Raw genomic sequence first — 16,936 nt, 5'->3', positions numbered from 1 at the left:
GACAAAAAACCGCATGCGCACGAAAACGCAAGTGTGCGCAAGACGATGCGCACGTCATGTTAAACATAGGTGCGCAGTGCGCATGCGCACGGGTGCGCATGATGCGCTGCGCACAAAAGCGCTAATGTGAAACCAGCCTTAGCCAGCAGAAAAAATTATATAAAGTGCTCTCTGTGAGAGAAACAAAATAGGAATCTAGTGGGTATGATACCTTTTAATGGCTAACAAATAATAGTAAATGATGTTACAAAGCAAGCTTTCGAGATATCTTACGTCTCTTCATCAGGCTGATATAACAAAATATTCATTTACACTGCTCAAAAAAATAAAGAGAGCAACACAATATAAATCCAAGTCAAAAACATTTCTGTGAAATCAACCTGTCCAGTTATGAAGCAGCACTGAGCGTGAATCAATTTCTCCTGCTGTTGTGCAAATGGAACAAACAACAGGTAGAAATGATCGTCAATTAGCAAGACAAACCCTATAAAGTAGTGGTTCTGCAGGTGGTGACCACAGACCATTTCTCTGTTCTCATCCTTTTTGGTTGTTGGTTTGGTCACTTTTGCATTTTGTCATTGCTCTCACCCCTAGAGGTACAGTATCATGAGGCAGTGTCTACAGTACAACTCACAGAAGTTGCTCAGGTAGTGCAGCTCATCCAGGATGGCACATCAATGAGAGCTTTGGCAAGAAGGGTAGCTACTGTATGTCTGTCAGAACAGTGTCCAGAGCATGGAGCAGATACCAGGAGACAGGCCAGTACACCAGGAAACATGGAGGGGGCCGTAGGAGAGCAACAACTAAGCAGGAGGACCGCTATCTACTCCTTTGTGCAAGGAGAAACAGGAGGAGCAGTGCCAGAGCCCTACAAAGTGACCTCCAGCAGGTCACTAATATCGATGTGTCTGCTCAAACTGTCAGAAACAGATTCCATGAGGGTGGTATGAGGGCCCGGCGTCCACAAGTGGGTTTGCCAGAGAACACCAAGATTGGCAATTTCGACATTAGTACTTTGTGCTCTTCACGGACGAAAGCAGGTTCACACTGAGCACATGTGACAGACATGACAGAGTCTGAAAGCACCATGGAGAATGTTCTGCTGCCTGCAACATCCTCCATCATGAACAGTTTGGCAGTTGGTCAGTAATGGTGTGGGAAGGCATTTCTTTGGAGGGCCACACAGCTCTCAAAGTTCTAGCCAATGGTACCCTTACTGCCATTAGGTACCGGAATGAGATCCTCCTACCCATTGTGAGATCATGTGCATTGGGCCCTGGGTTTCTTTTGATACATGACAATGCTAGACCTCATGTGGCTGAAGTGGATCAGCAGTTCCTGCATGATGAAGGCATTGATGCTATGGACTGGCCTGCCTGTTCCCCAGACCTGAACCCAATCGAGCACATCTGGAACATCATGTCTCCCTCCATCCACCAAAGCCATGTTGCACCACAGACTGTCCAGGTGTTGACTTATACTTTAATCCAGGTCTGGGAGGAGATCACTCAGAAGAACATCTGCCATCTTATCAGGTGCATGCCCAGGCATTGTAGAGAGGTCAAAAGGCACGTGGAGGCCACACACTCTGCTGAGCATCATTTCCATGTCATAAGGTATTTCCACTGAAGTTGGATCAGCCTGTAATTTGATTTTCCACTTTGATTTTGGGTATCATTCCAAATCTAGACCTCCACGGGAAATTAATTTTGATTTACAGTGATCATTTTTATGTTTTATTGTTCTCAATGCATTACACTATGTAATGAATAAAGATATGCAACTGGAATATTTCATGCAGTGATATGTAGGATGTGGTATTTTAGTGTTACCTTTATGTTTTTGAGCAGTGTATATTATGAAGTACAATATACTTGAACACAATTATATTAGATAATAAGACACAAAATGGTAAAAAGGCAAACACCATAGTAGACTGTACACAAATATACAATACTTACTAAATATCTTTCAGAGGACACACTAACTAAAATCAGATCATCCCCAATACGAACTTTCTCTCCTTCTGATCTTTGCTTGGATGCTGGATGTATTGTCCACCAGCAAGCCTCTCCTACAAGAAAAAGAAAATTATACATGCATGTACTTTTTGGTGAAATAATATTTAAAAGCCAATAATCAACATTCCCATCTTTTACCTCACAGTAGCTCTTATATTACCTGTTGCAGTATCTTGCAGTCCAACATCAAAAGCAAGTTTATCTGTAAAGGACCTGGATGTTGTCAGACACGTCAAGTACTGTGAATTAGAATAAGAACGGATACAATTATCCATAACTAGAATGGAAAGAATAACTAAATAAACATAATAACCAGTTTAAAGAAACTACAAAACTGAGTCAAGAACAAAATGGTTGCAAGAAGCTATTCAGATGAAGCAATGCTCTACAGAAATACATCAAATGCATGCTTTTCAGTAGCCATTCTCTGCATTGTAGCAGTCTGTATCTCAAATATTGTGGGTTGCATGACAAGTGTCAGGAATAGTGTTGAGCGATACCTTCCGATATCGGGAAATATCGGATCGGATTGGATCGGACCGATACCTCAAAAATATCGGGTATCGCCGATTCCGATACCGGAAACCCATGCAAGTCAATGGGGCACAAATATCAGAATGAAAATAAACCCTTTCTTTCCTTGCACATCCAGTTCGGGAGGGGGGAAGAGTGTGGGCGGTGCATGGGTGGAGACTGTGCATGTGTGTGTGTGCGGGCGGGGTCTGTACAGGCCTCTCGGGGGTCTGTGCGGGCTTCCGGGGGTCTGTGCGGGCCTGCCGGGGTCTGTGCGGGCTGCCGGGGGTCTGTGCGGGCTGCCGGGGGTCTGTGCGGGCTTCCCGGGGGTCTGTGCGGGCTTGCCGGGGGTCTGTGTGGGCCTGCCGGGGGTCTGTACAGGCCTGCCGTTGGTCTGTGCGGGCTGCTGGGGGTCTGTGCGGGCCTGCCGGGGGTCTGTGCGGGTTGCCGGGGGTCTATGCGGACCTGCCGGGGGTCTGTGCGGGCCTGCCAGGGGTTGTGTGTGTGTGCAGGCATCGTCCGATGGGATTACAAGTCCCATCGGGCTATGCCTGCTACAATGACAGTGATTGACACATTAGCCAATGATGGGACAGTAGTAGTCCCATCATCCGGCTAATGTGTTGAATGTAAAAAAAAAAAACATACATACTACATACTGTATATACAACATTCATAAAACATACATACTACATACCACATACTTCATATATACTACATTCATACATACTACATACATGCTACATATATACTACATTCATACTTCATACATACATACTACATATATACTACATTCATACAACATACATACATAATACATAATACATACATACATACTACATTCATACAACATACATACATACATACTACATATATACTACATTCATACAACATACATACATACTACAGACTACATACATACTTCATATATACTACATTCATACAACATACACACATACTACATACATACTACAAATATACTACATTCATACAACATACATACATACTACATACATACTACATATATACTACATTCATACAACATACATACATACTACATACGTACTACATATATACTACATTCATACAATATACATACATACTACATACTACATACATGCTACATATATACTAAATTCATACAACATACATACATACATACAACATACATACTACATTCATACAACATACATACATACATACAACATACATACTACATATATACTACATTCATACAACATACATACATACATAGTACATACTACATACATACTACATACATACAACATACATAAAACATGCTACAGACATACAACATACATACTACATACATACTACATACATACTACATACTACATACAATACATTAATACATTCATACAATACATACATATAGACAAACAGTACATATAACATAGAGTACATACTCACCATCACTTGTCACTTTGATCCCCGAAGCCAGTGTCATCTGTAAAAAATATTAAAATAACAAACAACCAATATACTCCCTGATCTGCAGAAATCCAAGAGTGTCCCATGACGATCTCCCGTGGAGAACAGCAGCATCAGCTGATGTGACCGCTCTCTAAGGGCTCCAGGAATACAATGACGGTAGGTAGGTATCCTTCCGCACTGTGTTCCTCCGCCACTGTAAAAAAATAGTTTCTAGTCTCACTTTTGGCATTGCTGTGTGAGAAAGTTCCCACGCAGCTTTTGCCACAAAGTAAGACCAGTGAACTATAGTAACCTCTCAGTGATGCACTGCAGGAGATCGTCGTGGGACACTCGTGGATTTCTGCGGATCAGTGAGTATATTGGTTGTTTGTTATTTTAATATTTTTTACAGTGAGATGACACTGGCTTCGGGGATCAAAGTGACAAGTGATGGCGAGTATGTACTCTATGTTATATGTACTGTATGTCTATATGTATGTATTGTATGAATGTATTGTAGTATGTATGTAGTATGTATGTTGCATGTATGTTGTATGTATGCAGCATGTTGTATGTATGTTGTATGTATGTAGTAAGTATGTAGTATGTATGTTGTATGAATGTAGTATATATGTAGTATGTATGTATTATGTAGTATGCATGTATGTTATATGAATGTAGTATGTATGTAGTATGTATGTATGTATGTTGTATGAATGTAGTATATATGTAGTATGTATTATGTAGTATGTATGTATGCTGTATGAATGTAGTATATATTTAGTATGTATGTAGTATGTATGTATGTTGTATGAATGTAGTATATATGAAGTATGTATGTAGTATGTAGTATGTATGCATGTTGTATGAATGTTGTATATATGTAGTATGTATGTAGTATGTATGGTTTTATTTTTTTTTAAATTCAACACATTAGCCGGATGATGGGACTACTACTGTCCCATCATTGGCTAATGTGTCAATCACTGTCATTGTAGCAGGCATAGCCCGATGGGACTTGTAGTCCCATCGGACGATGCCTGCAAACACAACCCCCGGCAGGCCTGTACAGACCCCCGGCAGGCCCACACAGACCCCCGGCACCCCGCACAGACCCCCGGCAGGCCCACACAGACCCCCGGCAGCCCGCACAGACCCCCGGCAGGCCCACACAGACCCCCGGCAGCCCGCACAGACCCCCAGCAGGCCCACACAGACCCCTGGCAGCCCGTACAGACACCCGGCAGGCCCGCACAGACCCCCGGCAGGCCCGCACAGACCCCTGGCAGCCCGCACAGACCCCCGTTAGGCCCATACAGTCACCTGGCAGCCCGCACAGACCCCCGGCAGGCCTGCACAGACCCCCGGCAGGCCCATACAGACCCCCAGCAGGCCCGCACAGACCCCCGGCAGGCCCGCACAGACCGCGCATCATGATGACATAATTTCAGCAGCCAATCACAGCCATGCCATTAGTTAACATGGCTAAAACAACTGGCTCATTGCATTATGGGAACTTCCGATTCCGGTATTCGATATTGTAAAAATATCGGAACTCAGGAACTCCGATACAGCGAATATCGCCTTTACATTACATCATACTGCTCTCAGATTAGGTTGCAAAAACCTGGTGACAGTTTCCTATTACCCAGTCTGTAACATATTCTTGACAGAACAGGAGCACAAATACTGAATTTGATATTCATGTCCTAAGGACTACAGTTTTTGTTCAGTGTGTTATCACAATGAGGTAGAAAATTTGGATGTTATGTGTGGTATGATGTAATACTGTTTGGATTATGATTTGGTGGTGCCACTGGAGCTTTAGAGCATATGGAAGAGAAGAGAAGCTCCTCTGGAAAACCTCTCCATAAGGCAGAGTTATAAGGAGCCATGTACAATAAATGCAGCTCCTGCACTGGCGCAGGAGACCCCAACCACCGATTCAAGGACCAACACTAAACACTAACAGTGTGCTCTGCTCTGTTGCAGCTCAGAGCACACTGCAGGTGCCTGCCCTGGTGGTTCATTATCACCGGGGTGCGCATACGCAGGCAGCGTTCATCATCTAAATTCTGCGACTTTTATGGATTTTCCTAAATAAAATGGGAATGGTTGGTGATATCAACTTCCTGTTTGTGGCACATTAGTATATGGAAGGAGGAAAACTTTTCAAGATGGGTGGTGACCATGGTGGCCATTTTGAAGTTGGCCATTTTGGATCCAACTTTATTTTTTACAATGGGAAGAGGGCCATGTGACACATCAAACTTATTGAGAATTTCACAAGAAAAACAATTGTGTGCTTGGTTTTAATGTAACTTTATTATTTCATGAGTTATTTATGAGTTTCTCTTTGTTTACAGCCATTGACATGTCACAGAGGTTAACACATGAGGAGATGATAGAGATTGTGTTGATGTCTGGTGAACACAGTACCCGGGTCATTGCAGCAGATTTCAATGCAAGACCCTCTACTGTCACCATTCCCATTTTATTTAGGTGTGTCCATATAAATGGCCCACCCAAAAAAGTTTGCCTCATCACTGAACATAATGTTCTGTGTAAACTGAGGGTCCTGTCCCAATTTTTGTTTTGCCTGTTCTGCAAATTCAGAGCTCCGAACTGGGTCACCAACCATTCCCAATTTATTTAGGTGTATGCATATAAATGGCACACCCTGTATATATGGGGGATTACATGTGTGAGGCCATCATACTATATATGGGGGAGTACAGGTGGTACCATCATACTATATAAATGTCATAATTAAATGATAGCTATGCAAGAAACTCCAACCCCCTCCATAACCCCGCCCCTATATAACCAAAGCCTCACCCCTGCCCCACCTCCACCCCACCCTCCCGGGCCATGGAAGAATGGTCTGGTTTGAAACCGGTCCCTGGTGCAAAAATGGTTGGGGACCACTGCTCTCACGGACCTGTTCTGTCCATGTATTGCATAGGTAGTCATTACTTTCCTCTGCAGCAGTCTAGGTAAAGCATATTACTATGAAAGACAGAAATACTATCAGTTCATAGCCTTGAGTTATGTAACACACTGAATAAGACCAACATGTCCCCCGCCAATAATGCAACAAGTGCACAACAATTACCACAATAAGCCACAACATTTTGATACTTACCATACCACTGAATGAATGTCGCAATAAGATTGCATGGCCATAGAGTAATGTTCTATGACCGCCTCCTTGTGATGCCTGTAGTGCAATGGAGAAAAATAATTACTCAACTGACAGAAGATTACATAAATGGAAGGAGAATGCACATCCATAAATGACCATGAAACTCTATATGGATGGTATAATAAGAGAGAGATATGTTTCATGTGTATAACACTTGCCAAATATCTGAATTTTGTATAGAAATATCTGGACTTGTAGTTAGTTTTTCTCGGAATATTATACATATGAAGCAAATTTGAAGTGAAGCCGTCAGCACATTTGTATATATGTAATTATTGCTTGCAGACATTTGTTTCCCATAAAAATGATGCTTTCTAATGTGCAAGTTGTGAGAAAGCTATCACAGAAGCTATATGGAAGTCAGGCTGGAAATACACTACCGTTCAAAAGTTTGGGGTCACTTAGAAATTTTCTTATTTTTGAAAGAAAAGCACAGTTTTTTCCAATGAAGCTAACATTAAATGATTCAGAAATACACTCTATACATTGTTAATGTGGTAAATGACTATTCTAGCAGAAATGTCTGGTTTGTAGTGCAATATCTTCATAGTTGTATAGAGGCCCATTTCCAACAACCATCACTCCAGTGTTCTTATGGTACTTTGTGTTTGCTAACTGTGTAAGAAGGCTAATAGATGGTTAGAATACCCTTGAAAACCCTTGTGCAAGTATGTTAGCACAGCTGAAAACCGTTTGACTGATTAGAGAACCTATAAACTGGACCTTCCTTTGAACTAGTTAAGAATCTGGAGCATTACATTTGTTGGGTCCATTAAACTATCAAAATGGGCAGAAAAAAAGAACTTTCATGTGAAACTTGACAGTCTATTCTTGTTCTTAGAAATGAAGGCTATTCCATGCGAGAAGTTGCCAAGAAACTGAAGATTTCCTACAACGGTGTGTACTACTCCCTTCAGAGGAGAGCACAAACAGGCTCTAACCAGAGTAGAAAGAGAAGTGGGAGGCCCCGCTGCACAACTGTGCAACAAGACAAGTACATTAGAGGCTGTAGTTTGAGAAATCGACGCCTCACAGGTCCTCAACTGGCAGCTTCAATAAACATACACGCAAAACGTCAGTGTCAACGTCTACAGTGAAGAGGCAACTCTGGGATCCTGGCCTTCAGGGCAGAGTGGCAAAGAAAAAGCCATATCTGAGACTGGCTAATAAAAGGAAAAGATTAATATTGGCAAAATAACACAGACATTGGTCAGAGGAACATAGGAAAAAAGTATTATGGACAGACAAATCCAACTTTGAGGTGTTTGGATCACACAGAAGAACATTTGTGAAATGCAGAACAACTGAAAAGATGCTGGAAGAGTGCCTGACGCCATCTGTCAAGCATGGTGGAGGTAATGTGATGGTCTGGGGTTGCTTTGGTGCTGGTAAAGTGGAATATTTGTAAAAGGGATTTTGAATAAGGAAGGCTATCACTCCATTTTGCAACACCATGCCATACCCTGTGGACAGCGCTTGATTGGAGCCAATTTCTTCCTACAACAGGACAATGACCCAAAGCACACCTCCAAATTATGCAAGAACTATTTCAGGAAGAAGTAGGCAGCTGGTTTTCTATCTGTACTGGAGTGGCCAGCGCAGTCACCAGATCTCAACCCCATTGAGCTGTTGTGGGAGCAGCTTGACCGTATGGTACCCAGAAAGTGCCCATCAAACCAAACCAACTTGTGGGAGGGGCTTCTGGAAGCATGGGGTGAAATTTCTCCAGATTACCTCAGCAAATTAACTGCTAGAATGCCAAAGGTCTGCAATGCTCTAATTGCTGCAAAGGGAGCATTCTTTGACGAAAGCAAAGTTTGAAGGAGAAAATTATTATTTCAAATAAAAATCTTTTTTTTGAACCTTGTCAACGTCTGGACTAGATTTTCAATTCATTTGGCAACTCATTTGATTAATAAAAGTATGAGTTTTCATGGAAAACACAAAATTGTCTGGGTGACCAAAACTTTTGAACGGTAGTGTACACTGGAGGCATATCAATACATTTGGACTACGGTTTCCAAGTGCATTGAGACCCCCCAGTGCACTTCCAGACTGATTTGCATATGGATTCTACATAAGAATTCTCACTGCTGCCTCACTGTATCGCTACAAAGAAGGCGTTATTTTTATTGGTGATAAGCGCCTATATGGCCAAACCATTACTTCCATATGTAAAAATATGCTAACATGTTCTCTTTATCCATTACATAAAAAAAGTAAAGATAAGTTCGTGTTTTACTAGAACGATACAGAACAAACTCACAGCCAGTATGACATGCGGCAGTCTTGAGACAAACAGGCTACATATCAAGATACGGCAATCAAGAGGAACAAATAACACACAGAACATGGAGCAATATTTAAAGTAATTTCTTCATATCTATAAACAATTCATTTTGCGTTTCTAGTTATGCCTGTATTCATTGTCATCAGGGTCTGATCAGCTTGATATGTAGCCATGGAGGATGCATTCTGGGTCAGTCACGGCCTCAGTTCTGCTCTAGTTTCTCTTACCTTCCTTGTAAACTTCTTGGGAGCATTTAGAAAAAATATAAGTGAATAAAGAAGCAAATACAGAGAGTGCCATTTACTAAAAGATTTCTTAATGTAAGGGTTTCTCCTTTCTGTGTCATCAGAACGCTACCAGTAAATGACAGCTAAACAGAAGCTCAACATGTTCTTGCATAATATTAAAAGAAGCCTGTCAAATTGTATATGGAGTACAATCAGTAAGCAGCACGTTACCGAGCAGGCGGAGAACAACACGTAGATATATAGATTTGTTGGAAGAAAATATAGCATATCTTGTATCTCGTTCATTTTATTTTCCAGTCTTTCTACGCTTAGGAGTCCACAGAGCATTCTTACTTCTTGAGTGACAGCTACATCTGCACTCACTGTCATCCACAGAGGGCTATACATCACTATGCCCAGACTAACCACTGGAACCTAAGCATAGAAATTCAGGGAATAAAAATGAATACACTTTCTAATGCAAATATGTTAATCTGCTCAGCTTCTCCTACCCTATAACAGAACATCTGCAGATCAACACGTCAACTTCTCTTTAAGAAAACAAGAAGGTTCTCATTACCTTTTTGTGATGCTACCACATTGTCCTAAACAGATACAGATACAAAACAGTCTAGAGTACTAATATTAGCGATCATTAGCGGCATAACCAGTAACACAGCCAAAGTTGCCTAACAGCCCCAGCCTCATGGTTACTTGTAAGTAGGGGCTTTCCTTATAAATTAAACAAAGATCTGCAAGTCAGAAAAAGTCACAATCTTCTGAATGGAATAGCTGTGCCATAAACAGCAAAAAATTGGGACAGATCTAATATAACTATTATAAAACTATCACAAATCAATGCTGGAAAGCATATACTGAAAAGAAGTGGAGCAATATAAGCGATCTCTCTCATGATCGAGACAACCACTAAAGAGAAACACACAGACACTGTAACGTTGCTGTCCTGCCGTCATACAGCAAAGTAACCGCATTATAATCAATACATTCCGAGAGATAATGGCGAGAACACATACTACTCATAATACATGCAACATAAGCGAATTAATACTATGTTCTGTGTTAACTAATTTCACAATATATTTTCATAACAATCAAAACTTTGTTTTTCTCATACAGAGATGAAATGCCCTATATCAATTTTGGGCTGCTTGCAGTCACCATAAGAGTGAAGATAAGCAACTTGGTACATGGTTTGTCATTGAGTTTATTATAGGAGCAGTATAACACCAGCTCCAAGGATCCTTTCTATTGGCGTCTGCAAGCAATCAGAAGTTTGTCTTTTGTTTGTCTTAGTAAAGCGATTTGGAGCCATGTATAGGAAATTCGAACTGTGATTGCTACAAAAATATGATGTTGAAACTTGGACACCCTCATTAAATGGGACCTGTGAAGTAATTCATGCCCCAAGTAAAGTGCCAGCTTCCTCATTGAAAACATGTATGTTTTACTTTGAAACGTTGCAGCGCTTAAAGGGAACATGACCTGAAATTCACACTCAATCCGAGTCTGGTTTCAGTCGTGTATGCTTTACACAAAATACTGACCCACTTCACGGAAAACATATGTTGGAATACCATCAGGGAACTATGTCTCTTGGATAACTAATCCAAATCATAACCTACCACCATGCACTGACAGATCTTTCCCGATATACAATTACAGTGGATGAAATACAATAAGTATTGAATACTTCACCAATTTTAAGTAAATTCACAGGTACTATTGTAAGGAGGTGGCGGAGAACCTCATTGCTTCCCCTCTCTCTCCTATATGATGCTCTCTTATCCCATGACCTTGCATTATGTGTATTAATGTTTTACTGCTATGTGTCTGTGCTCTGTTTGCCCTGTATTGATGTGTTGCCATGTATGTTAGCTTAGGGAAAGGAACTGGTTAACTTTGTGGGCTGATCTAGCAGCTCAAAAACGGGAGCAGGATGCTCCTGCTCTCAGCACAGAGCCCAGGCAGATGCTCGGCTGCGGCCGGGAGCTTTGCTGGACCCCGGAAGGGTAAGGACTGTTACCTGGACCCCAGGATGGGTAAAGGGTGCTGCCCTGGACCTTTGGGCAGTGCAACGGGCCCTAGAACTACGTGAGTGGCCCGCCGAAGGGACTTCAAGTATCCAGATTCCGGCATAAGGACTACCACCTCTTTTGGCCTCTATGGCTGTTGTGGGTACGGCCGTGGACGAAGCTAGGGAGAGAGCAGGAAGCCAGTGTTTGTACTTAATTCATCTCTGTTATTAAAATTGTTCATCCCTCTTGGATTGCAAGTCGTGCCTGGGATTGTGTCTGTCCTGCTTATTTCTTTACAAGGTACTGGCATGTACACTGACTGTGGCTTAGTTGACTCGGCTGGGACTACCTCCCCAGGCCACCTTGTTACACTATTGATATGAAATTTTCATCAGATGTCGGTAACAACCCATTCAATCCACACAGGCAAATAAATCAAACCATAGATAACCATAAATTAAGTTATCTGTAATAATAAAAAATGACACATTAAAAAGGTATAAAACACATGACAAAAGTGAGGTGCAAAAAGCCATGGAAAGTCATGACACCAGCATAAATTTATCAGTAGTTAGAAAGCAAGCTTGCCACTTAGTGAAAAATAATATCAGCTGGTTCAACTGATGGCCTATAAAAGCTGTCTCATTACCAAGATGCCACACAAGAAACAACTCATGATGGGTAAAACCAGTGAACTGTCTCAAAACCTTCGCAAACTTATTGTTGTAAAACATGCTAATGGCATTGGTTACAAAAGAATTTTTAAACAACTGAAGGTTCCAGTGACCACTGTTCTGGCCATAATCCAGAAATAAAAAGAACATAATTTCACCATAAACCGGCTACAACCAGCTGCTCCTCGCAAGATTTCCGACAAAAGAGTGAAAAGAATTTTCAGAAGAGTTGTCCAAAAGCAGAGGACCACCTGAGGAGAGCTACATAAAGACTTGGAATCAGCAGGTACAATTGTTTCAAAGAAAACAATAAGTAATGCATGCTCACCACACAAGAGTTCATTGCTGAACAAAAAATATGTTCAAGCATGTTTAAAGTTTGCTCAACAACATTTAGACGATCCTGTGAAATACTGGGATAATATAGTCTGGTCTGATGAGACCAAAATTGAACTCTTTGGATGCCATAACAAGCACCATGTTTGGAGGCCAAAAGGTGCTGCATATCATTCATACCAACAGTGAAGTTTAGAGGTGGGAACATTTTGATGTGGGGCTGTTTTTAGTATACGGCACTGACAAACTTTATATGACTGAAGGGTGAATGGACAATTGCACCAAGATATTCTGGATAAAAATCTGATGCCATCTACCTGGATGATGAGAATAAAACAAGGGTGGACATTTCACCAAGACAATGACCCCAAACATATAGCTAAAGAAACGCTCAATTGATTTCAGAGAAAGAAAATAAAGCTACTAGAATGGCCCAGCCAATCACTTGACTTGAATCCAATAGAAAATGTATGGAAGGAAATAGGAAATAAAGATCAGAGTTCACAGAAGGATCCCATGGGACCTTCAAAATATAGGTTTCTCTCTATATGTATATAGGAAGAGACCTATCAATCTAGCTTAGCAGGGAGTGGATAACACTATAACAACTATGTTTGTTCTTAAAGGGGTAGTTGCACAAACAAAATACACTTTAATCAATATGTCTTGGAATAAAAATAAGCTCCACAATTGGATATGTTAAAAAAATGTTCCCTTGCTGAGATAATTGAATAAATGTGCCCCTGCTGTGTACTGTGTAATGGCTGTGTCTTACCATAAAGGGACATGCTCAGCACATACTGTACCACATCTTCTGGGCAGGTGAGGAAGCAAAAGAGAGTATACAGACATTACATCATGGGATCAATGCTGCTTGTTTCTGCAGAATGAATTAAATCATGTCTGCGCAGGCGCCCCGGCTGACCAGAGATGAACTGATTAGCATGGGAAAGTTTCTGAACCTCAGATCAGGCGGAGACTCCTCGCAGCCTCAGTGATGTCAGCGGTAGTCACTGAGGCTGCGCAGACTCCCCGCCTGACCCGCGGTGATCTGACAGCGATGGAAAAAGTTCAGAAACTTTCCCATGCTAATAAGTTGATCCCGGTCAGCTGGAAAGGCTGCGCAGAGATGAATTCATTCACTCTGCAGTGGTTTACAGCTGGGCCGGTAGCATTAGCACGGGTCCCGGTTGTAAACTAGTTAACCCCTTGTGATGGATTGCTGCGGGGGGACCTGACTGAACTGCGAAGAGGTATGGATATTGTTGTTTTTTATTTTATTTTTTATTACAGAACAAGGGCTTTTGTTGGATTAGCAGCATAATAAATTTTGTCAAAAACTTGGTGTCATTATTTCATTAAAAGAATTTTTAATTAATGTGTTTGCGTGCGTGCGTGTGTCTTTTTTAACCCTTTACTACTATAGGATTAATAATGGATAGGTGTCTTATTGACCCCTCTCCATTATTAACCTGGCTTAATGTCACCTTTCAATAGCAAGGTGACATTAACACATTATTAACCCATATGCCACCTTTAAAGGCAATGGGAATAGAGAGGCTAAGTGCCAGAAAAGGCGGATCTTATAGATGCGCCTTTCCTGGGGTGGCTGGGGGCAGATTTTTTTTAGCCAGGGGGCCCAAAAACAATGGTCCTTCTCTAGGCTATTAATATCTGCCCTCACTCACTGGCTTTCCCTCTCTGGTGGTAAAACTACCGCGGGAGCCCATACAATTTTTTTCAACGAATTAGCCCGTTAATTTAACAGCTACATGTCCAAAATTTTACACACATACCCTAATCTAATTATTAGTCAAAAACATATAAAAAACTAAATGAAATGAAATGGATTACTGTACGTAAACCATGTGTCATTTCATGTCGGGTTTTGTAATGATTTTACAGAAGCCGGCAATTGACTTAGCGGCTATTATGCTATGTAGAATTCTATGGCGGCACGGTGGCTCAGTGGTTAGCGTTGCAACGCTGGGGTCCTGGGTTCGAATCCCACCAAGGACAACAGTTTGTATGTTCTCCCCGTGTTTGCGTGGGTTTCCTCCGGGTACTCCGGTTTCCTCCCACATTCTAAAGACATACTGATAGGGAATTGAGATTGTGAGCCCCATAGGGAACAGTGATGATAATGTGTGCAAACTGTAAAGCGCTGCGGAATATGTTAGCGCTATATAAAAATAAAGATTATTATAAAAATAAAGATTATTATTAAATATAAATATACATACACTGCTCAAAAAAATAAAGGGAACACTTAAACAACAGAATATAACTCCAAGTAAATCAAACTTCTGTGAAATCAAACTGTCCACTTAGGAAGCAACACTGACAATCAATTTCTTTCACATGCTGTTGTGCAAATGGAATAGACAACAGATGGAAATTATTGTCAGTTATCAAGACACCTTCAATAAAGGAGTAGTTCTGAAGGTGGGGCCACAGACCATATCTCAGTACCAATGCTTTCTGGCTGATGTTTTGGTCACTTTTGAATGTTTGTTGTACTTTCACACTCATAGTAGCATGAGATGGACTCTACAACCCACACAAGTGGCTCAGGTAGTGCAGCTCATCCAGGATGGCACATCAATGCCAACTGTGGCAAGAAGGTTTGCTGTATCTGTCAGCGTAGTGTCCAGAGGCTGGAGGCGCTACCAGGAGACAGGCCAGTACACCAGGAGGGGGCCATAGGAGGGCACCAACCCAGCAGCAGGACTGCTACCTCAGCCTTTGTGCAAGGAGGAACAGGAGGAGCACTGTCAGAGCCCTGCAAAATGACCTCCAGCAGGCCATAAATGTGCATGTGTCTGCACAAACGGTTATATACCGACTCCATGAGGATGGTCTGAGGGCCCAGCGTCCACAGATGGGAGTTATGCTCACAGCCCAACACCATGCGGCCCTCCAAAGAAATGTCACCCCACACCATTACTGACCCACTGCCAAACCAGTCATGCTGAAGGATGTTGGGATGAGCCTTGGCTTCCAGCAGAATTGGTACAATACTTTGACTCTTCATCTTACATGCGTAATGGAGGGCTGTGTTTCCCTCGGAATCTGAGGCGTTGACATTGACACCTGCGTTCAGCAATAGTCTAATTAATCTTTTGTTTTGTTTTTTCTTTGATGCCATGAGAACGTATCCAATAAGAATAACGGGCATCAAGATTACAATGAGCAGGTAGTCCAAGAATGTGAACCTTTTTCTAACAGCGTAGTGCAAACATGCCCTTCCTTTTGTCATTTGTGAGGTTGATATCAGCTTTCGCATATCGTAAGTAATTGACAACTTTAATATTGCCTCTCCGGCAGGCACATATGAGTGGCGTGTCTCCACCAAAGCTATCCTTCACATTAACGACATCGGGATCTTCTTCTACAAGATGTTGGATTTCACCTAGATCGTTTTCATAGGCAGCTTGACAGATCGGCTCAGAGTACAAAATTCCCATGTCCTCTGCCGATTCGGATAATGCTTGATCTGTAACTGTAGAAGTCCAACTCTTCACGGTCACTTTCCGGATTGCAGGTGGATTGATATTAGGTCAGTCTTAGCACCTGTGGGATGGCAGGTTCATCAATAAGGTGTAATGGTGCGATGTCAGGCCTACACTAAGTATCTGTTAGGTATAAGTGTTTGGCTCTAATCAAGTGATTAGCGGCCCTCCAAAGAAATGTCACCCCACACCATTACTGACCCACTGCTAAACCAGTCATGCTGAAGGATGTTGCAGGCAGCAGATCGCTCTCCACGGCATCTCCAGACTCTGTCACATGTGCTCAGTGTGAACCTACTTTCATCTGTGAAGAGCACAGGGGGCCAGTGGCGAATTTGCCAATCCTGGTGTTCTGTGGCAAATGTCAAGCATCCTGCATGGTGTTGAGCTGTGAGCACAACCCCCATCTGTGGATGTTGGCCACTCAGACCATCCTCATGGAGTCGGTTTCTAACTGTTTGTGTAGACACATGGACATTTGTGGCTTACTGGAGGTCATTTTGCAGGGCTCTGGCAGTGCTCCTCCTGTTCCTCCATGCACAAAGGCTGAGGTAGTGGTCCTGCTGCTGGGTTGTTGCCCTCCTATGGCCCCCTCCACGTCTTCTCACGTTTGATTTACTTGGAGTTATATTCTGTTGTTTATTTTTTTGAATATACAAAAAATATACATGTATTCTATGTGTCTATA

General features: G+C 42.0%; 1 protein-coding gene and 1 pseudogene across 1 annotated transcript in view; both read right to left on the bottom strand.

The window, feature by feature from the left end:
• The window catches only part of RYR3 (ryanodine receptor 3), an 869,465-nt gene that overhangs the window by 548,996 nt on the left and 303,533 nt on the right, over positions 1-16,936 (bottom strand). Inside the window, exons 4-7 of the mRNA XM_073552155.1 lie at positions 9,691-9,705; positions 7,114-7,188; positions 2,182-2,260; positions 1,962-2,074 (exon numbers count right to left, since the gene is read on the bottom strand). Coding sequence (XP_073408256.1) covers positions 1,962-2,074; positions 2,182-2,260; positions 7,114-7,188; positions 9,691-9,705 — 282 coding nt within the window. The remainder of the gene's footprint in view (positions 1-1,961; positions 2,075-2,181; positions 2,261-7,113; positions 7,189-9,690; positions 9,706-16,936) is intronic.
• Positions 10,233-16,631, bottom strand: LOC141055520 (ankyrin repeat domain-containing protein 22 pseudogene; annotated as a pseudogene).

Source organism: Dendrobates tinctorius, unplaced genomic scaffold (assembly GCF_039654945.1).
Source record: "Dendrobates tinctorius isolate UK_male_01 unplaced genomic scaffold, ASM3965494v1 ptg000186l, whole genome shotgun sequence".
Classification (NCBI taxonomy): domain Eukaryota; kingdom Metazoa; phylum Chordata; class Amphibia; order Anura; family Dendrobatidae; genus Dendrobates; species Dendrobates tinctorius.
This window is presented reverse-complemented; position numbering and strand designations above follow the sequence as displayed.